Source organism: Neolamprologus multifasciatus, chromosome 19 (genome assembly GCF_963576455.1).
Source record: "Neolamprologus multifasciatus chromosome 19, fNeoMul1.2, whole genome shotgun sequence".
NCBI lineage: Eukaryota > Metazoa > Chordata > Actinopteri > Cichliformes > Cichlidae > Neolamprologus > Neolamprologus multifasciatus.
In genome coordinates this window covers 29249529-29273165 of record NC_140457.1, presented here as the reverse complement: position 1 = coordinate 29273165, position 23637 = coordinate 29249529, and the positions used below count along the sequence as shown (strand labels likewise).

The window sequence follows — 23637 nt, the reverse complement described above, 5'->3', positions numbered from 1 at the left end:
TGTGTTGAATCATATCTGTTATTAATCTCTGTCTCTCTTCCACAGCATGTCTTTTATCCTGTCTTCCTTCTCTCACCCCAACCGGTCGCAGCAGATGGCCCCGCCCCTCCCTGAGCCTGGTTCTGCCGGAGGTTTCTTCCTGTTAAAAGGGAGTTTTTCCTTCCCACTGTCGCCAAAGTGCTGCTCATAGGGGGTCATATGATTGTTGGGTTTTTCTCTGTATCTATGAAGCGCCTTGAGGCGACATTTGTTGTGATTTGGCGCTATATAAATAAAATTGAATTGAAATTGAATTGAGTTTATGACTGAATGTTAGAGCTCTTGCAACTGGCGTTTGAGCTGTGCATGGGTCTCTCTCTTCCGGAAGATGATTGAATGAAAGAAATATCAATATTTTAACACACTATGAGTCGGTTTTCTCTGTTCTGTCATGGGGACAAAAGAATCGGGGTTTAATACTTCCAAATAGAGCACATTTCATTTATAATGTTGTAAATCCAAGTCCATTATGTATTCATGATTTGAATCCTGGGTTGTTTGAAATCTCAGAAATAAACCTTAGACAAAGTGAATCTGTGAACTAAGGTGTAGGTGTGTTAGATCATGTTGTGCTGATCCTCGAGTTGGGGGATTTGTGTTCATACTGGAGTGCAAAATTAAAACCAATGGAAGATGGACAAGAAAAGTTCAAAGCCATCAGGTGCTCAGTTTAGAAAAAAGAGAAAAGAAGAGGAGGAGAAACGAGCAAAAGATACAGGTAAGCAGATGTGTGATTGGATAATGGCAGGTCATCCTGAACCAATCAGAATACTTTATTAATCACTAAGGAAATGATGTGAGTTACAGTTGCTCCAAGAAGAAATTGTAAAAATAGCAACAGTAACAGACTAAACTCCAAACAATACATTATGTTACAGATTTTAATATTAATTAGTCATTGTCAATTGTTGATTTGTCCTGTTCTCATTGTATGACGAATTATGATGGCTGTTTGGTAGCCGTTTGCATACTATGCATGTGTGTGTGTGTACAACAGTTTTATGTTAATGTACAATCCTTAATATGTTTTGTGTGTGTGTGTGTGTGTGGGGGGGGGGGGGGGGCGCCAGAGGGAGTGTTCGCCCAGGGCGCCAAACAGGCTAGGACCGCCACTGCTTGAAGCTGTTGTGTTGCACTTTATTCTGTGTTTTTATGGAATAAAAACATTGAGATGATGAACCATCTGTCTTTTTTTTTGGGGGGGGGGGAGTACATTTTACCTTATATGAATGTTTATCAACTAATAATAATTACATTTTATTAGTAATTATCAGGTATTACCAACTAGCAAACAAGAGATAATTCTACCTAATTTCAATGAGTAAGTAGCTGTTGAATTGAAACGTAAATATGCGGTAAATTTGACCCAATTTAATTAATTATTTCATAGCTTTTTATTGAAGCTATTTTATAGATATATTGATTTATTTATATTTCAATATATTGAAATAAATCTACTCCAAAAAGTCAATGCAAATTGTTTCCTCAGATTTATTGGGTAAATTCTATACCTCTATGGGGTGGCTGTAGCTCAGGTGGCAGAGCCGGTCAGCCACTAATCAGAAGGTCGGTGGTTCGATCCCACGCTGCCTCCTGGCTGCATGCCAAATATACTTGGGCAAGATACTAACCCCATGTTTACCACTGGTGGTGGTCAGAGTCCGGCAGCTTCGCCTCTGTCAGTGCGCCCCAGGGTAGCTGTGGCTACAATGTAGCTGTGTGAACGTGTGTGTGGATGACTGAATGTAGTGTAAAGCGCTTTGGGGTCCTTAAGGACTAGAAAAGTGCTGTACAAATGCAGGCCATTTACCATTTAGATGACTTCTTACAGTGCGTATATATTTCACCTGCTGACTAACGGAGAAATCCTGGAGAGTATAGAGTGGAATTAATGCAGCTGCCTTCCTCCTTAAAACTCCATTCATGAACAACACAGCACTGAATCAGTTCATCAGCTGTTCAAGCAAAGGTTGACGGCCTGTGGTTGTTCCCAGCGGACCGGTGGGCGGGCTGTGCACAGCAGATCGCGCGCATTATGGATAGATTGCACTGCGCTGCAGCAGGCTACATCTTCACGATGACCTCTGTTTTCTTCCTTCTTCCTTACTGATGTTCAGAGGAGGTCACCCAGTCATGTGATGGCTTGATCCCTGTTTTTACACCCACATCCAAATGTCCTTGAGCTAGACACTAAAACTCATCACGCATTGGATGCATCTGTCTGTGAATGAGTGTGCGGGCAGATAAAGGCTTCGAGTGTGTAGAATAACATGCACTGAAGCCTTGATTGTGACTTGCAGTGTAATACAATAAAACAAAACCCGTCCTTTGAGGCATTGTGGTAAAACGGTTACGTTTTAGATCATTGAATACAAACGCACGGATGACACCGCTGGGCTATCAGTGCAGCATCTGTCCGAACTCTGTTGCTACCACTGCAGATGAACTACAGCAGAGTCAGCTCTTTGGCGGCAGCCTCCACCCCCTCCACACTTATCATGGACCCATCTCACATTGTTCCGTCGCTACACTGAGCATCATCGGTAGGATTTATAAGCGACCTGACCAAATTCCGCGATTTCCATTTTTGGCGTGGACAGCGCTGCGTGCTTCGCTCCAGAGGAGAGGATAAAACTAGGATAAAGGATAAAGACAAAGACATGTATCTGTGGCTGCTCTACGTGTTTCTGGGTGTCTGGTAAGTGTGTACTGATGCAAATGAGCAGCGATGTCTCGATCGGGGCAGTTAACACCGACAAACGAGTTGAGATAATTGCTGCAGATGCCGCCGCCTCTGCGCTCTGTCCTCCACATAATCCGCTGCGTTTTTCTTGTGCTGGTTTTATAGCAGGATGCTCTTTGAGCTGTGGTGTTGGAGGAGACCACAGCTCAAATAATCCTGTTTTGTCAGCAGAACAGTTTGGTTTCATTTCAGCGTTTTTCTCCGTCGCGTCTAATAGATTTTTATTTGACCTCCATACAGGTTTGTTACTGAGGAGGTAATAAACCAGAAGGCTTTATCTGTCTGGTTACATCAGTAGAATATCTCGGGGCTCTTCGTGAACACATAGCTGATTATTTAGTTCTTGGACAGACGCAAAAGTCTTCTTATAATCAGGACTTCTGTCACCAAGGTGTAAATTATGTCATGACTCTGAATCAGCTTCAGCTTTATTAACACAACCCTGGCGCCAGTTCTCTGAAACAGTCACTTTAAGCACTTTGTAAGGTAAAAACAAATATTTGAGAGAGACTCTTCAGTTGATGTACAGCAGACCCAGGTTCAAGGAGCCGCATCCATCTACTGTGACCAGTTGGGGTTTGATAGGAAAGAGAAAAGAAGAAACGAGAGAGACAGAAGATTAAAATTAATGCAGACGCCAAAAGAGGGGAGTGGAGAACTGAATAACTGCTCAATGCATCATTGGACGTCCTCCAGCATCCTACAGCCTTTAGCTACAAAAATGAGGCTTGGTCCATAAGTATAGTTAAAAGTATTATTAAAAGGAAGGTTTTAAGCCTTCTCTTAAAAGTAGAGAGGGTGTGTGCTCTCTAGCTCGGAGCTTATTCCACAGGAGCCTGACAGCTGAAGGCTCTGCCTCACACTCTACTTTTGGAAACTCACCAAACCAAAAATAAGCCTGAAGTCTAAGAACAAAATGCTTTACTAAGGGGCATTTTAAGACGTGATATGGCCTGATTATTCAGGACTTTGCATATGAGAAGAATCATTTTACAAACAATTTAACACAGAGTATTAAAAAAAGGATATCTGTCCCACTCTCACTCGTTTTGGATCAGCTGAAGTCTTTTCAGGGAACTTTTTTTAACCTGTCCTGTCCAGCAGTTGTAGCAAGCAGATGAATGGTCTGAATGCTTTGTTGTGCCAAACATATTTCCCAACAGGACCAACGCACGTCTCTGTAGGCTCCTCTTGGTAATGTTTTGGTTGTGTTATTATCCATATTATTGTCTGTGTGGATATTATGCTGGAGCAGACAGTGGGTCTAGAACAGATTGGCAAAAGATAAGAGAAAAAAGTGGAAAGAGAGATAAGAACGGTGATGGGGGAAAATCCAGGATGGAGCAAACAGACAATCTGGATCTGTAACAAAGCACTCACAAGCGATACACGACACCTGAAAGACAAAACAGGAAGGTACACAAGCAAATATCTATTTTCACTGTGTGTGTTGGTGTGTGGGTGCATGTGTGTTTGTGAGTGATGAAGAGAGTGGATGTGAGTGTGTGTTATGAAGCCTGTTTGAAAGGAAAAGGTCAGAAATTGCAACAATGGGAACTTTCAGGGAACTTTTAGAAAAGCCTGCTAATAAAAGTCTTTTAAAAGGAGTCTGTAAGAAATCATAGTCGGAAATCTGTGAATTCCAGCCTAGAATGAACAAATGCATGGTCATGTTTCCCAGCAGCCTGAATGAGATAGTTCCAACTTTAGCAATATTTTAGCAGAGATGACAGACGTCCTGGATATTTGTTTATTCTGGATATTTGTGGCTGTTGCTCAGGTATAAGAACAGGTCACCTACTAATCTGAAGGTTGGTGGATCAATCCCTGTCTGCTCCAGTCTGCATGCCAAATATCCTTGGACAAGATACAAACCCCGAGTTGCTCTTTGATGCATCCATTGGAGTGTGAATCATTGAAGACTCCAGTGGACCCAGGCTCACCCAAAGTGGGAGCACTGAAGATTGAAAAGCAACAGAGAAAATAACGAAACAAACAAAAAATATGTGTAACAGCTCTGTGGAAGCTCAGGAATTGTGCTTTACTCTAAAATTGTAATAGTGTTTCTATACCATTACTCTGTGTTGCACGCCTGTCTTTTTATCTGCTTAATATTGCTAAAGGAGAAGCATTCTGTCTCTGAGTGATGCTGAAAAGCTGGTTCATGCAGTTATTGTTTCTAGGCTACTTTAAAAGCCTTCAGTTAATCCAAAACACTGCAGAAAGAGAACTTCCACTAGAAAGAGAGACCACTGAATGATGTGGGTGCAGCTTTCATGTGGTGTGGCCACTGGAGTGAAGTGTGGGTCACTGGCAGGTCCAGGAGGACCCCGACCACTGAATACCCAGTTTTTTTCTCTACTGTGTTATATTGAGCCTCCCACTCCAACAGCTTACAATCATGATGCCAGGTCTCTCTTGAAAATTAGATTTTTAATCTCAATGAGATTTTTTACCTGGATAAATAAAGGACTAAAAAAAATAATGTGTACCACGAAGTAGTCAACCCCCAAGATCCACCTGCTCCAGGCTCTCCAGGATTGCAGCCAGCACATTATCTGCCCAGGTGTTGCTTTGGGGCAACTGTGTGTAAAGCAAATTGAACTGCAATGAATTGATAACATCATCCAGCATCCTGCCCATAAGGCACTGGAAAGCTAAACATCCTGAAAGGAAGAGTGTAAAATGGTTGTAAAGCATATGGATAACATCATGTTTCCGTGGTCTCTGGCAGAAGCTCTTGTTATATCCAGTGTTGTGAAAAAGCACGCAGTACTAAACTAGTCCAGCAGCTTGTTGACCCAGGCCACAAACATCAAACTGTGAAACCTTATTGACCATGCACTAATGTAGATAAAACCATGCTGGCCCGTCTTTCTTCATGACTAAATCTATGGGTCTACACCACACAACACTCTTCTTTTACTCTTCTCCAGCGTAGCTTTTCCTTCTGAACTGTTCTCTTGTGTTCAGGGTCCTATAGGTCCTACGATCTCTAGGGTTGTGAATACACTGTCACACTCAATATAGTGTCGTATTAGTGTGGTGTAGCACGGCATGGCTGAAGAACACATCAGCAAACCACTGTTGCAGAGCTGCAACATGTTCTCTCTGGGCTGTTGTGAGATGGTCATGACAAAGGAGTGAGGTGGAAAAGTTTGAATCTGGTACCTCAGACCACAACTCATCTCTGTCTGTCATGAAGCTCACTGTTTCAGAGGCACTCGCTCCCTCCAAGCTTTCAGAAGGTTAAGATGGTGTATTTGTGTTGCTCTACACCTGTCAGAATATAATTGGCATTTCCCACTTTCCATCTGATCACAAATGTCCTTTGTCACTCAGTGAGTAACTTTGAGCTGAATGAAGGGAACAATACAAGCACCAGTTTAAGCTGTCAGGGTCTAGATGCCCTGTTGTACAGACACTGCTGACAGTCCCAGGCCTGAAGCAAATTCTGCTGTGATAACCATCTGTGTGTCCACAGACCATCCTGTCTTCCTTCTCTCACCCCAACCAATCACAGCAGATGGCCCCGCCCCTCCCTGAGCCTGGTTCTGCTGGAGGTTTCTTCCTGTTAAAAGGGAGTTTTTCCTTCCCACTGTCGCCAAAGTGCTGCTCATAGGGGGTCATATGATTGTTGGGTTTTTCTCTGTATCTATGAAGCGCCTTGAGGCGACTTTTGTTGTGATTTGGCGCTATATAAATAAAATTGAATTGAATTGAATTAAAGCTTTGCTTTCAGGGCCAGGGCGTGTTAGATCCATTTTGAACACACAGTCATGCCAAAGTGGTCAAATGGGGCCTCGGTTTATGATAAAGGAACTGGCATTCCCTCAGATACCCAACAAATAGAATTCTCATAATCTATTCCACAGTTTTATCATATTAAATGTAACCAAGTATCTGGTTACAATGAGCCAAGTGGAAAATACATTCCTGATTGCTTTTTAGCATTAAAACTCGGGGTTTTCTTCAAGTGTCGTTACTCAAGAAAGCCCGTCTCTAATCGCTGCAGAATAGCGCTACATTTATGCTGTGAGTCATCCGTCTCCATCATCTTATATAGCATGACTGAAGGAGCCATGTGAAGCAGAGGTGGCTGAGCTGTGGCCCCACACTGGGCCACAAGGTTTTCCTGCAACTGGTGCTGTGTCCCAATTCAGGGTCTGCACGCTTGAAGTACGCATTTCAAGTGCGATTACGTCACCGCCACGCGACGGCGGCTGTCCCAATTCGAAGTGTACTTCAAATCCACACTCCAAATGCGCCGTCGATTTCCCCAAATATCAAGCGTGGTCCGGTGCACGCTTCGTGGTCTCATATATCCCACAATTCATAGCGCGGCGGTGAGTGTGGATAATTTTGCCGCAAAATACGGCAGAAGGGAGCGGCCAAGAGTGAACTGTCAAAAGTAAGTACTGAACATGACGTCACTTATTCATGTGCGAATGTTTAATAATGAAGAACATTAAAACATTGCTGTTGGCCACATGTCGGCAAAGTTATGTGACATTAGTGATGTTTATACTTTCAGCCTCTCTCTCTCTCTCTCTCTCTCTCTCTCTCTCTATATATATATATATATATATATATATATATATATATATATATATATATATATATATATATATATATATATATATATATATATATATATATGTATATATATATATATATATATATATATATACACATATATATATCATAATAATCTGACAATACTATAATATTGGCCATATTATATTTACATTACCACAGTGAGATGACTTTAGTCTCATGAACAACATTAGCTAATTGTTATTTACTAGCTAATCTTAAATGACTGTTCAGTACAGAAATGAAGCCCAACAATCATGTTTTACAGTCCTGTGGTCTCAGCCTCAGATACTCAACTAATCAAAGTGATGTCATGACAAAAATGAATGACCAACAAAACATTTTTTTCTCCTTCATTTATGTCACACAATCTCCCGTTTCTCGCGGTTAGTATCATGGTTGCTAGGCAACCTGAACAGCGCGACAAAGCATAGACCGTCCCATTTCACAAGCCTCTCACTTCCGCACTTCTCGTACTTATAGTACATAGTACGTGTAGTGCGCGTACTTCAAGCGTGCAGACCCTGAAATGGGACACAGCCTAGGAGAGTTGTTTTCACTACCAGTGCCTGCAGCTGCACCCAGTTAACGAGCAGCCAGGTCCGCCACCAGAACAGACGTCCCACAAGGAACAAATGCAAATACCTTCTCCAAGAGAAAAATGAAAACTTTATTTGTGAAGAAGTTCATGAAGTCATCACTAGTTAACGTTAAAGGGATGGTTGGCTCAACAGAGCTCTGACTGTTTGTCAGCCTGGCTACAGAGCTGAAGAGAAACCTGGGGTTGTTCTTATTTTCTTCAATCAGTGATGAGTAGTAAGATGTTCTGGCTTTGTGGAGGGCTTTCTTATAAAGCAACAAACTATTTCTCCAGGCTAAATGATGATCCTCTGAATTTGTGACACGCCATTTCCTCTCCAGATTACGAGTCATCTGCTTTAGGGTACGTACTAAGTTCCTACACTTGGCCTTCCACCAAGTCTGCACAAACAACTCTCAACAACTTTTGTACTGATTTTATTCTGAGTGCTCAGTATGCAATTAATTATTAAAGTGATCTAAAATGAATTACAGTCCCCATGCCGTTTGCCAGGGATTTATTCATGGATTTATTACTTCCAGGCTGGACGACTGTAATTCATTATTATCAGGAAGTCCTAAAAACTCCCTGAAAAGCCTTCAGCTAATCCAAAATGCTGCAGCAAGAGTCCTGACAGGGACTAGAAAGAGAGCAGATTTCTCCCATACTCCTATAATACTACATTAAATACATTAAATCCAGAATAAAATTTAAAATCCTGCTCCTCACATACAAGGTATTGAATAATCAGGCCCCATCTTATCTTGAAGACCTGATAGTACAGCCCAATTGAGCATTTTGCTGCCAGACTGCAGACTTACTTGTGCTTCTTAGGGTTAAAAGTAGAATGGGAGGCAGAGCCTGACAGGCACACCTGTGAGGTGAAACCATCTCAGGTGACGACATCATGAAGCTCACTGAGAGAAGGCTGAGGGTTTGCAACGCTGTCAACAAAGCAAAGGGTGGCTGTTCACAGGAATCTATATATATATGTGTGTGTGTGTGTGTGTGTGTGTGTGTTTGATTTTTACAATGTTTTCTCTTCCACAGTTCAGCTATTGAACCCAGTAAACAGGACGAGGAGGACTATGAAGATGTGCCCATAAATAAGACCTGGGTGTTATCACCAAAGGTCTATGAGAGCGATGTAACGCTGATCCTTAACAAACTGCTGCAAGGTTATGACAACAAACTACGGCCTGACATTGGAGGTATATCACTTCAATTTAGCTGACCTAACTTCACAATTATAGTTCTCTTAAGGGACTTTTCATTGTATGATAAAGATATTACAACATTAAGTCCTGTAACACTGTGTGGCAGGCAGAGTTTGGATCCAAATGCACTTAGAAACAAAGGGAGTAACTAAAGAAGGCAACTTTGTTTGCTCTAACACCATACTACAACAGAAACAACCAAAAACAGGCTACAGGTGGAAACAGAGCTGGGGTCGATACAGACCAACGGGACAGGGGAAGAAAACAGGATACAGTGTACACAGGACAAGAGACTGTCAAAATAAAACAGGAAGTACGATAAACAAAGACTAAGACACACAGGCAGGACAGTGAGAGCCGGGAAAAGACAGACATGACTGACTGAGAAGACAGAAAGGGAACATCAAACACGGAGACAGGAGATAAACAACATGAAGACCAGGCGGACTAAACACAGGACTGAGGGAGGAAGGACTCTAAGATCACTAAGAACCGAAGGCCATGAACCATGAACCTCAGAATCACATAGAATATTCTGAATAAGCAGTAATGTGCAGAAACACTGGATCCAAGACCCAGAACCATGACAATTATAGTGATTAAGTCTGCACTGCATGGTTCCATACGTATTTAGATAGACTCTTATGAATTCAGATTTAATAATAAAGATTTGCATCCTGTACTGATGACAAAAACATTTATTTTTTTCTTTATTTTTTAATTCAAAGTTCGGTAAGAGTAACGAGTCACCTCATTACTGTTAGTAAAGTCTGTGAAGAATGCTCGGCCACCAAATAATGTGGCTCTGCATATGAACCTGTGTCCTGTGTGAGCATCAGCTCCCCTTCAGCTTCTCTCTTCCACTGTCAGCTTGTGCAGAGTTGATCTTCAGGGCAAGTTTGAACTTTTGGAATAATAGTATTATTATGTTATTCTATACGATATGAAGCGCCTCGAGGACACTGTTGTTGTGATTTGGTGCTATATAAATCAAACTGAATTGAAAATAGCAACAACAGAAGGTATTTTGGTCTGTGATTTAACAGATAAGCCTGGTCTATGCACCTGTCACTGATTCACTGATGTTTATAAATGAGTTCTGCGATATTATCAAAGAGACGGCGACCCCTCGGCTCATCTTTCAACTCATGCAAACACGAGAGTTGCTGTTTAGAGTTAAATTAAGACAAATCTTAGAAAAGGTCAAATCATTTTCCATCATTTCTGCAATTCTGACCACACACAGTAAACATAACTTCACCCCCACCTCCAAATAAATGATGTGCAGTATCTCTGTTGTGTTTCAGTGAGGCCCACAGTGATTGAAACAGCTGTGTATGTCAACAGCATTGGACCCGTGGACCCTATCAACATGGTGAGCCTGCCTCTCAACATATCTCTAGATTCTTTATCCAGGGTTATTGATGTCTTTACAAACCTGAACAGTATCTGGACGACTTGTGTTCATTCTACAGTTTGAATGCTCGTTCAAAGAAGTCCCCTAACAGTTAGTTTTTCCACTTCGACCCACTGAGGAAGAGTCGTCCTTGTTGAAAACTCTGTTTAAATAAAGTGAAGTGTGGTCCACAGTGCCAACAATGTATTAAGGGGAAATCTCAATATTTAAGATTGTAATTGATTTCATTATTAAGCAGTTTTAACACTTATTTAATGAATGTTGATCATTTGATTTCACTCTCTATGGTCATCAAAGTCATTCAAAGGCATTTGAACAAACCTTTGTCATTTTTAGAACATCTCAGTGAAAAAAGTGATAAGAGAACATCTGAGTCAAATATGCAACACGTTACAGAGCAAAAGCAAATTCTTCTAGTAACTGTTTACAAATTGTTCTGCTTTGTTTGCACGATTTCCAAAATCTGTTGCAGGAATACACAATCGACATCTTCTTTGCCCAGACATGGTACGACAGCCGTCTGAAGTTCAATAGCTCAATGAAGCTGCTCATGCTCAACAGTAACATGGTAGGCAAAATATGGATTCCTGACACATTCTTCCGGAATTCCCGAAAATCAAACGCCCACTGGATCACTACTCCCAACCGCCTCCTTAGGCTGTGGAGCAATGGGAGAGTCATGTACACATTAAGGTAGGACAGTTTGCTGACGTCTTTGAAAGTATTTGTCCTTTGTGCAGCTTTAGTGTGTACATCTGCTTTTTGTCTGGTAGTTTTTTATGTATTTACGCTCTTAAATAAAGACATACGCTGACTTTGATACTATCAGGCAGGGAAAAACTATTCCCACATATTATTTTTCTGCTGACATAATTCTGTTTTTGTCAGGTTGACTATAAATGCGGAGTGTTACCTTAAGCTGCATAACTTTCCAATGGATGAGCACTCGTGTCCACTGGAGTTTTCGAGCTGTAGGTGGTCGAACATATTCCCCTCTCATTGTTGAGTCTGTCATCTCAACTGCAGTTTCTGTAATTTATCAGAAAATCATACCGACTGAGCCTTTATTCGCCCTCTCCGTGCCCACTGCCCCATCTGCTTCAGGCTGGCTACTTTAAGCTTGTGCCAATCTATCATCCACTTCACCAGGAGAGAGAGAGGAAGCCACACAGTCCCATTTCTTGGACAGACTTAATGAATTATGCACTTTTTTCTGTGCTGTCATGTCGTCCGTTTCATCCTTCATTTGTCACTTGCATTGTGCTTTGGCTGCTCATCTCTTATTGTCTTGATCTTCTTCGTAGTTTCGCTTCCTCCATGCTAGAAGAAGGACAAACGCATTACAGACATTTGGTGTAAAAATAGCTTTTCATACTTTTTTTGTTTATCTTGTTGTGACAATGTTAATGAAGTCTGAGCATGTCAATGCAAATTGATCTTAATCAGAGCCACTGTGTTTCCTAAACATTTCTTTCTTTCTTAAGCTTTATTAACATGTAACCCATAACCTTAGAAGTATTAGAACGACATCCTTAAATATGCATTTTGGATCATTTAAACCTTCGAACATGTAAACATTATAGAAGTCAGAAGTCAGATGAATGTATAGTGGTTGACCTCAGGTGGAGCACTCATTTGTACACAGTTATTTACACTTCTGTTTCGGTTTGGGCTGTAGATGGTTATCCTAAAAACGAGATCATGTATCGGTGGCAGAGGCGAGCAGTAGAGGTGGCGGACCAGCGGTACTGGAGACTCTACCAGTTTGCCTTTGTGGGGTTGAGGAACACCTCTGATGTCGCGCACACGCAATCAGGTCAGAGACTGTAACCAAGTTCACTATCATAGTATCAGTGCTGACTTTAATCTTGTGCTACAAGCTGTCGTTGTTTTACAGAGCAGAGAGTCGACATCATCACATGAATTTGCTTTTGCCCTTCATTTATTAAACTTTCAGGGGAATATGTCATCATGACAATCTTCTTTGACCTGAGTCGGAGAATGGGTTACTTCACCATCCAGACCTACATCCCCTGCAGCATGATTGTGGTTTTGTCCTGGGTCTCCTTCTGGATTAACAAGGACGCCGTCCCAGCACGAACATCTCTAGGTCTGATCATTTAATTCAGGCACAGATAAAATCAGGCTGTACATGTTTCTGTAAATGACTGTAATATCCTTTAATCTTTGAAATATTTCTATATAATGAGCAGTAATCAGCTTCTGAATATTGTTACTATAAATTATACAGCACACATTCTGGTATCTGAAAGTTGAGGGTTAAGTATTCTCCCTGTGATGGTGTCACTGGTTTCAGGTATGCAGGACTAGAAAAGGAGGATTGCATACTCTCTGCCCAATAAATAAATGTAACCTTATTTTTCACAATCAGTCTTAAATGGAAGGTTGTTTACTGCGTTGCTTTTTCAGTGGAGTAAGTGTTTCATCACTGCTCATACCAGCGTTCCTCCCTGTCCAGCACATCCTGGCCATACGAGGTCGTGCTCTGTGTCATAGCCAGAGGTTGTTCGGTTTGCTGAGTGTAGAAGTTACAGCGTACACTCTATTATCTGGGTCTTTGTGATATGATGCCTTCTTCTGTGCTCACTGCGTCTATGGGGATGGTGTTCGCCCACCCAGTGTATATTCCAGTGGACGATGAGCAGTGTTGAGGAGTAACGGAATACATGTACCGCCGTTACGTATTTAAAATACAAAATATGAGTAACTGTATTCCGTTACAGTTACCGTTTAAAAAGGTGGTATTTAGAATACAGTTACTTTGTTGAAATAAATGGATTACACGGCGGTACTTCCCTGTTTCATATTGTGGCGGGTCAGGACTGTTTGGGTTTTGTTTGACAGCTACGTTCTGTTGTTCCAGGCAGCGTTACGGTTGCCATGGTTACAGGGTGACGCTCTCTCTCTGCGTGTTTCCTGGGTGAGAGAGGCCTTTTTGTTGTGCTAAGCTAACAGGCAGAATGCTACAGGTATAGCTCTAAAGAATGTAGCATCATGGGCAGTGTAGTCCTGCTGCAGGGAGAATGGACTGCCATACACGTTATGTGTCTGTGAGCGAGGGAGGGAGAAAAAGGAAAAGTACGAGCTGTCATCGAGCAGAAACGGGAGCTGGAAGCATGTAAATATAATAATAACCACTGCAGCCAAGAAGAGAGCCTGACGAGCCCAGCTGTAAGTAAGTTATTAAGACTCGACTGTACACCGTGTTCGTGTTTTCCTCTGAAACAATAAGTTCTGTTGGAGCAGCCTTTCAACGCCTCTCTCTGTCTCTGCTAGCAAAGTTGACCCAGACAACAAAGTAAAGCTAGTTTTCAGCTACGAGCCGACACAGAACCCACCGTATTAGTCAGAGGTCCCTTTACTACGGTTCGGAGCCGCGGACCTTCAGTAACAGTAATAAATCACAGCAATAGTACATTCATGTAGTTGTAAACAGCATGATAATATATTAAGTAATCCAAAGTATTCAGAATACGTTACTCTCATTGAGTAACGTAACGGAATACGTTACAGAATACATTTTGGGGCATGTAATCTGTAATCTGTAATGGAATACATTTTAAAAGTAACCTTCCCAACACTGACGATGAGTCCAAACTTAAAAACTGATCTATGAAGCGCCTTGAGGCGACTGCTGTTGTGATTTGGAGCTAAAATTGAATTAAATTGAATTAACAGGTGAAGATGGCAAAAGTACACATATGCTGTACTTAAGTAGAAGTACTAGAGTAAAAATATACTCCAGTAAAAGTTGTACTTTTTTGTATTTTTACTGGACTCTTTCACATCCTGCTGGTCTGAGCAGGGAGGCGAGGAGAAGAGTGCTCATAGCCATCGATCAATGGTTATGGCGATTTGTATATTAAGGATCATGAAGCTGACCTCATGGCCCGTGTTAGTCACGTGTTAGTCACGTGTTAGTCACGTGTTAGTCACGTGTTAGTCACGTGTTAGTCACTGGTGCCAGTTTGGTAATTATGCAGATTTACTTTTTTTAAGGCTGCAGTCAGCCGAGACTAAAGAAGTCATTGAATGATGGAACCACTGAAAATGCTGCTTCATGTTGAACAGAATCAGCTTTCTGTCTTGTATGCTTCCACTCTTGCTATGCTAACTCTTTAGAAAGTTTGGAAGCATTGTGGTAAACTCAGGTAATATTATTTCACTTCCCCTGTCTCATGTGTACCATGTGCTCGTGAGGAGGAGCATTCACAGTGATATAGTAAAAGCACACATTAGTGACTGAACACTCAGCTATTACATATAAATTAGGTGAATAACATAAATATGTTTTTATTTTTCCTTTTCTTTATCCTGTCATAATTTAGATGAAACGAAAAGTAATTTAACCAAATAAATGAATATTTGTTATGTTTTCCTTTGGACAAAGTTAGAAAACAATGTCCAAGTAAAGGCTGATGTTGCACATTAAAAATATTACTTGTCTGTTTCCTTTCTGTCTTTAAGTCTTACGAGGTGCTGCTGCTTCAAGTCAAGCTAAAGAAACACGTCCAACATTGAAACCTTTTGTGTTTATGTGTTTATGAATATTTGTACGACTGATATTCTGCCACTAAATTTGTCTCAATCCATTTAGGCATCACTACAGTGCTCACCATGACGACTCTCAGTACCATCTCCAGGAAGTCCCTGCCAAAGGTTTCCTACATCACCGCCATGGACCTTTTTGTCTCCGTCTGCTTCATCTTCACCTTTGCTGCTCTTATGGAGTATGGCACTCTGCACTATTTCACCAGCAACAGACAGACAAAGAAGTCTAAAGCCAGCAACACACAGGTACCAGATTTTTATTTGATGCCTTCTTCATTAAAGAGCGTCGAGTACTAACACGGGAATGACTGTGTGTGTTCCCTCTGCAGCAGAAAGCATCGAGCATGGTGAATATCCGACCCGGCCCGTCGCTGCTGCAGATGAATAACATTGTACCCTATCATGGGGAGGATGATTATGCTTATGAGTGTTTAGATGGAAAAGACTGCGCCAGCTTCTTCTGCTGCTTTGACGACTGCCGTTCAGGCGCCTGGCGTGAGAACAGGATGCACGTGCGAGTTTCCAAGATCGATTCTTATTCACGAATATTCTTTCCTACTGCTTTTGGCCTTTTCAATCTGGTTTATTGGATAGGTTATTTATATTTATAAAACTGGCACCTCAACCAGAGTGTATCATATACAACATTTCCCAGAGACTGAGCTACTTGTATATAGTTAGAAATAGGAGGCAGTCATTTTAACGGCTTACTGTTACCAGCCGTCCGATTCCAGCAAGATGCAAAAGTCAAAATAGGAAAAGCATCCTGAATTTCATTGAAACTACAGTTGTGGACATTTGGAATTACATCAAATGTTTGCACAGGTTAAACTCGAGAGAACACGGAGGAGTTTTTGGCGTCACTTTTTAATATCGTTTGTTTATTCCTCGCCACTGTGCTGTTGACATTGTAAAGTAGGAAGAAGAAGGAGCATTGTAGCTGTAATATATAACGGCAAACTCTTTTAGAAAAGCCAGTAGCTCTTATTATATAACTAACCTGACTGTCAGCAGGTCAGCAGCCAATATTTGAAATATCAGCAGTGTGTTTGAGAAACGTCTGGTCCTATTGGTCATTAGAAACGACCACGGGCTGAAAAACTGGAGCGTCACGATCGGTGAGGTCGACTGGACCAGCTGCTCAGAATCTAGGATAAATTTGTAGTATTGGCCAAACGTTGAGTTGTGGAGATGCGGTGGTTTTTACAGACGCCTGGTTTTATATGATAACGTCATAAAGATGATGCACTGCTGAAGGCACAATTCTGAGTTCAAAGGAAGATACAAACTTGCATTTCCTTTTATACATTTTTGCTGCGTATAAAACACAGCGTGACTTTTGCCGCATGACAAAGAGCAGTGTGTCCTGAACCGTTTTCAGTAATATTGTCTTAGAGTTACATTTTCAACATTTTAATGGCAGCTTTCAACAATTTAAGATTTTTACTTAAAGCTTGCTTTGTTTCATATTTTTCCTCAGAAATGAGGCTCATGAATCTTGTAGCTGTCTATGTTGCAGTGAGGTAGAAAGCACTATTCACCATATATCACTGTTTAAGTCACGCCAGTGGAAATCTGGACTCCTGTTCTCAAAATTATGATCTTAATATTTTGGACTTCTGTTGTTCTGCAATACTCAAATCAAAATTAGGGCTGTGGCTAAAATCATTCACTACTTGCTGGATATTGGACTGTACAGTAAATGTCTCAGTTTGTAGTGCTGTCAGGAGTACGGAGAGAAGTTACCCTTGAAAGTGTTACGAAGTTGTGATATGATCCACAAACATGAACAAAGGCTCCACATACAGACACAAAGCAATGTGAGCACACAGGAGCTGAACGTGATAAATTGTGTAAAAATGTATGTCAGTATTTATTCAGATTTGGTTTAAACACATTTGTAAAATAGTTTTACGTGCTTCACGTGTGTCTGGATCGGTGTACGCATTAGTGCCACAAAAGTTACACACAAATCACTGCACACATGTGTAAGTCTTAGTTTATGCTTGTGGATCATATCGTACGCATTCGTAACCACTTTAAGACAGATTTCTCTTCATGATGCCATCAAAGTATCCCACAAAGCCTCGTGAAAATAGTGTAACCTGATGGCCAGTACCTGAGCATTTCCTGCCATCGTGCTCAGCACCAACAGAAAAACGTCAGGTGGAGAAGAGGAAAGAGAAGGCGGTGCCTTTGGTTGAGGATTCACTGTTAAAGAACTATTTTTGGATTCAGCTACTTAAAATAGCCACATCAAAAAAACCAGGGACTCACATCCACAGAAATAACAGACTTGAAATCGCTCTGCAGTTTGTTCATTAAGGTTTAATTGGGATAGCTGCAGTGAAGCGTGACAGCAAAGGGAAGTCAGATTCAAACCCAGACCTCTAAGCCATGCGGAGTCACCTCACCGCAGCGCTGCAGTTTTAATTTGCGACACATAATGTAAACCATGAAGCTCAAACTTTGTTTTTAAAAGGGCTCAGTACTACACAATGATGATGTTAGCCAGCGTTAAGTTCTAGTATTGGATTTTATATAAACAGACTGTGTATGCTGATACATTTAGGATCGGGTCATTTCCTACTGCAAACACAAAGTGCTGAAATGAACCCACAACATTATGAAAAATACTGAGAATTACATGTAACTGTTGAAGGATACAGCTTTCATTCCTAAAGATACTCATTCTTAATAAATGTACTAGTTATGGTTTAAGGAGCTCCAAGATGACCTGGATGACTCAGAACCTTCACAGATATACTAGCTATGCTAGCGCATACTATGTGTCTGCATAAAGCTGGTAAAGCATTATAAATAAATAAATAAAATTTTATTTATATAGCACCTTTCAAGACAGAATCACAAAGTGCTGCACATAAGATTACAAGTCATAAAAAGATTTAAAAAGAGAAAATAAAACAGGCATAAAATTAACCAAAAGCAGTTTTAAAAAGGTGAGTTTTGAGTTGTTTTTTAAAAACAGCGACTGAGTCCACAGTTCTTAATGTTTGGGGGAGAGAGTCCACAGTCTCGGGGCCACAGTGGCAAAAGCTCCGTCACCCTCAGTCCTCCTCTTAGTATTTTTTAAAGCAAGTAAGCCCTGATCAGATGACCTCAAAGACCTGCTGGGACATCGGGCTGTAGCAGATCAGAGATGTAGGCTGGTGCCAGTCTGTGCACAGCTCTGTAGGTCAAGAGCAGGATCTTAAAATTGATTCTAAATTTAACAGGAAGCCAGTGTAGCTGAGATAATAACGGTGTCACATGTGAGTACTTGCAGGATTTTGTCAAAAGCCTCGCTGCAGCGTTTTGCACAACCTGCAGATGATCCAGAGAACCTTTGCTTAGACACAATAAACAATTTTAAAAAGAGATTAAAACAAAAGTCAGATTCAATTCAATTTTATTCATGAAGCACCAAATTACAACAACAGTCGCTTTACATTGCTGGGCAGACCATTCTTATTCTTTAAACGTCAGACTTGGAGATAATATGAATAGATATGCTACAGCAAACTTTCCCATAAGAAAACTACAGAAAATAGTTTAGTACATTTTCAGATACACCAAAGAAACATTAAATGACATTTAGTAGAATACTGTGTATAAATGTTACACTTTAGTTTCTTTGCATAAATTCTGTGCATGTCTTGTTTTGCTGTGGGGTGTGTGTGTGGGGGGGGGGGGGGGGGGGGGGGGCTGCAAATGTAATCAGGTCTCCATGCACAGTAGTCTTAGCCTTGCCCATAGCATTTCCTTATAGCCATAACACAGTTCTGACATGAAGATGATTTACTCGCTCGAAGGTGACTTGTCGTTCTCAAAGAAGAAGCAGAAGTGGTAAACTATGCAAACATTGACAGTGTAGTTATTGTTAAAGTGTGTTCATTTCTAGTTAACCGTCACTGATCGAACCAAATTATGTAAAATTAGAATTACTGCAATTATTAGTATTAACAAAACAGTAAATAATTAGATAACAGATCGTTAGTAATGACGTTTGAGCTCTTAAACCAAAAACCAAGCAGAAGTCTCGGATCTTCTATTGCAGTCAAATATGTCATTTTTGAGGATTCAGGTCAGAATAATTAAAAGATGAAACATTCAGATGAAAGAATGCAGCGTAGACGTTGATGCAGCCTTATAATCCTGTTACTGTACCAAAAGGAAGTGACATAAACATGGTTTACAAAACTGTGGCCTGACTCATCGTGACAGTGCTTTTAAATACCACAGGTTGCATTTCAATATAGTGCTGATGAGATAAAATGATATTTTGCTTTTGATTACTAATCGTTCATAAAACAAATGTGCATTTTGTCAAAGCTGTGTCTTTAGTGTTAGCACTGATAGCTTGTCTATGGCGAGATAGGGTCTTTCATTCGCCACAGCTTCAACACACCCCTCTTGTAACTTAAGATGATTCCAATGCTTTTTATTTATTAAAACAAATATAACAAATGTTTATTGCTTACAAATACCTGAATGATTGCCTAAATATTTGCTCTAATGATTGAATAATATTTTCCACAGCATTGTTTTGTAAAGTAGCTCATTTTAAAAAAAAAAAGTGCTGTTTTCATTCAGCCCAGAAACCTCAAAGCATGTTGTGTGATCATGAGCATTGTGAGAGGAGGACTGGTGTAGAGCTATGTGTTCATTCTACTCAAGCCATATTAACACATCTAGCACACATCTGTGATACAGTGCCATTCTCTGTAAGTGTTGCTCATACTGTATTGTGGCTACTATCTCAATACACTGTGACAAAATAAATCAGTGCCTAAAAACGGTTCCAGTGGTTTTACATGACTGGATGTTGGGAAAACCTCACTAATGTTTATCATGTGAAAAACTGTCAGTCCTGCCACTGAATTCGTGTATTTATTCCAGTCACACAGTTACTTTTAGCCATGCTTCTTGTGATAGTTAACAACTTGTTGTTTATGCAATTGAATATTTTGTTGATGATATTCCTCATATAAAATTATTTATCTGTTTTCTTTTAAACTTGTGCTGTCCGGCAGTTTTAGCAAGCACACTTCTGGACTTTGTTGTGTCATACACCAGCGGTCCCCAACCCCCGGGCCTCGGACCGGTACCGGTCCGTGAGTCGTTTGGTACCGGGCCGCGAGAGTTGAGGCTCAGGTGTGAAATGTATAGTTTTCAGGGTTTTTATCGGTTTTCAGCGTTATTTTGTTATCGTTTTTATCGTTAACTCGGTTTTCTTGGGTCTTTTCACGTGTGTTATGAATAAATCTTCTTTTTTTTGGTACCGGTACTAGTTTTATTTTGTTGTATTTATCCGCAACACCTTAAAGGCCGGTCCGTGAAAATGATGTCGGGCATAAACCGGTCCGTGGCACAAAAAAGGTTGGAGACCGCTGTCATACACATTTGCTTTGCCAAGAGGAGCGCTGTAGACTCTGGGTTCCTCTGTTAATCTTATTTTATCGTGTTATTCACATTATTATCTCAAAGTCTTATTATGCCAAAGGTGACGGGTGGTGAGGGCCAAAACAAAATCAGGATCTATACAAAAATCTTTGCTCCGTTAACCTGACTAACCTGATCTTTGTCATCTCTCTGATGATGTCACAGCATCACAGACAATGATTTTCTTTGTTCACTTAGTCTATAAATAAACAGGTTAGGTCCATCATTCTGTTGGTTTCTTGACAAGTTCAGGTGGTTGAGACATCTGACTCGGGTGGTTCTTTGGTGAGGTGTTTTGGAAATATAAACCCTGGAAGAAGCTCAAGAAATGCTGGAGAGATTATGTGTCATGGTTCACATAATCTCTCCAGCATCTCTCAGTTTCTTACCAGAAGAAGTGGAGAAGATGACTTTGAGGAGGGAGGTCTGGGCATCTCTGCTTAGAACGCTCATCCCGCAACCCTGAGCCAGCTTTGACAAGTCAGACAAAGGAACAGCATCAAACTGACCAGCAATGGCAGCAGTGTCTTGCTGGAAAAGCTTCTCAATTGCTTCTCAAAAGGACTGCCACATTAACGGCTCCAGTGAGAGAAATTTAATTCAGTTCAAACAATGCCAAATCAGCTACTTATTGGAAGGTTGGTGGTTCAATCCTTGGCTTCCCCAGCCTGCATGCCAAATATCCTGGGGCAAGATACGAACCCCAAGTTGCCGTCCGATGCATTCATCGGAGTGTGAATGTTGGTTAGTTTGCACTTGAGTTATATATGAGTGGGTGTGAATGGGTGTATGAGGCATGTTGCGCTTTGAGAACTCCAGGAGAGCAGGAAAGCGCTATATAAGAATCAGACCCCAGAATGTGAGGCTGAAGGACGGTGGTAGTCTGTAGCACGGGGGCCCCACAAGGAACAGTGCTCGCCCCTTTCCTCTTCACCCACCTACACTGCAGACTTCAGTTATAACACGGACACTTGCCATCTCCAGAAATTCTCGAATGACACCGCCATTGTGGCCCGGGTGTTGGAGGGAAACGAACTGGAATACAGGGGGGTCATCAACGACTTCGTCAGTTGGTGCAAACAGAACCATCTTCGCATCAATGCCAGCATGATGAAGGAGCTGGTGACTGACTTCTGCAAGAAGCCACCTCCTATTACACCAGTGAACATCCAGGGTTTGGACATTGAAACGGTGGAGGAGTACAAATACCTGGGTGTTCACCTCAGTAACAAACTGGACTGGACCACAAACACAAACGCACTTAACAAAAAGGGTCTAAGTCGTCTCCACCTGCTACAGCGGCTGAGATCCTTTGGGGTGAACAGGACACTGTGGTGGCGTCTGCTATTTCTATGCTGTGGTCTGCTGGAGTGGTGCAATGGCAGAGAGGGACAGACTCAACAAACCGGTCAGGAGCACTGAGCAGCTCGTTCAGCAGTCGACTTTTGCACCCAGTGTAGGAAGGAGCGCTACCGCAGGTCATTCTTACCAGCAGCTGTCAGACTAAATTACACAGTTTAACATGGTCATCCTACTCATCAGCTTGTTTCACTGTACATTTTATATATAGTTATTTGGGGTGCAACGATACTCGTATCAATATTGAACCGTGTGGCGTTAACCTCATTTCAGATTAACGCTGACAGCACTAGTGGGAACACAACGAATATGACTGCACATTTACTCCGACATCATCCTCGTGCAAAGACAAGTGGAAGCAGACAAAAACAACAAGCACGCATGCTACAAACTTTACCCGAGTCATTTAGACAGCCGTTAGCACATGATTCTCCTTATGGGGACCTGATATGTTTAATATGCTGCTGAGAATATAGCCCAGAAGAAGCGTTTAGTATAGCTTTTATTTTGGAAAGAGACATTTCTCTGTAATAAACTCTCTTTTCCAAAGATGAGTGATTCCTCAATCAGATAGATTTATTTATTACTTTGTTTCAGCAACATTAAATTTAAAAACTGTACTTTTGAGTTAAAATATATATTTATAATTTTAATAAATGACAAATTAAAAAGGCATCAACATTTTTTTTTTGTATCGAAAAAATATCCAACTGTGACACAAAAGTATCGAACCGAACCGTGAATTTTGTGTATCGTTGCACCCCTAATAGTTATGTACAGTTTTTCTATACATATTCTGTACATTGTTACCTGTATGTACGAACTTCAATTGCTTATGTAAATAGGACAACCTTGTGTCTTCCTTTTATATTTTATATTCCCCTTGCTATAAAAGCTGTGTAACACCCACATTTCTCATCTGTGGGATAATAAAGGTTTATTCTATTCTACTACCAGTCAGAAGTTTGGACACACCTTCTCATTTAATGGGTTTTTTGTATTTTCATGAATAATTACATTGAAGGCATCAAACTATGAATGAACCCATGGGGAATTATGCAGTAAACAAAAAAGTGTGGAATAACTCAAAACATGCTCCATATTTTAGATTATTTTGCTTTGATTCTGCTCTCTTGATGAGCTTCATGATTTCGTCACCTGGTTTTCCAACAGTCTTGAAGGAGTTCCAGAGATGCTGAGCACTTGCTGGCCTCTTACTTGTGGTTGCTAGCATATTTAAAAGTTGTAATGGGAACCAGTTGGATTCGGAGGAAGAGACACGCTCTTTACTTTTAAGATTAGGTTTAAAACTTATAGTTTTAGCTTATAGTTAGGGCAACACTGGCAACACCTAGGCCAAGTGTTTTTGACCCATTAACACAATCTTTTGGGTCATTTGCTGGTTTGCTCTTTAAACAAATTATGTAAATCAACAAAGGCAGCTACAGATAAGTCTGGGGTCCTCTTCTTTGCTCTCCCAAAGGCAATAAATTCCTCTCCCTTTGGTTGACACCACTGGCTATATGGGACAGAGCAGCAATGTATCATATCATATCGCTTCATTTTATTTTATTTATTTTTTTATTTTATATAGCGCCAAATCACAACAAAAGTTGCCTCAAGGCGCTTCATAGATACAGAGAAAAACCCAACAATCATATGACCCCCTATT

At 40.9% G+C, this 23637-nt stretch overlaps 1 protein-coding gene and 1 long non-coding RNA gene across 2 annotated transcripts; one reads left to right on the top strand and one right to left on the bottom strand.

The window, feature by feature from the left end:
- Nucleotides 1-1935: 1935 nt before the first annotated feature.
- Nucleotides 1936-22429, top strand: gabrg1 (gamma-aminobutyric acid type A receptor subunit gamma1). Its single transcript, XM_085144503.1, has 9 exons — nucleotides 1936-2737; nucleotides 9009-9169; nucleotides 10483-10550; nucleotides 11065-11285; nucleotides 11481-11563; nucleotides 12271-12408; nucleotides 12550-12702; nucleotides 15211-15410; nucleotides 15494-22429. Exons 1-9 carry the CDS (start codon nucleotides 2700-2702, stop codon nucleotides 15773-15775), a joined length of 1344 nt encoding a protein of 447 aa, XP_085000629.1. The 5' UTR covers nucleotides 1936-2699; the 3' UTR covers nucleotides 15776-22429.
- Nucleotides 6665-8906, bottom strand: LOC146496801 (uncharacterized). Its single transcript, XR_014871335.1, has 2 exons — nucleotides 7565-8906; nucleotides 6665-7323 (listed from the first exon to the last, which is right to left on the bottom strand). It is a non-coding gene; the product is annotated as an uncharacterized LOC146496801 (long non-coding RNA).
- Nucleotides 22430-23637: the final 1208 nt, after the last annotated feature.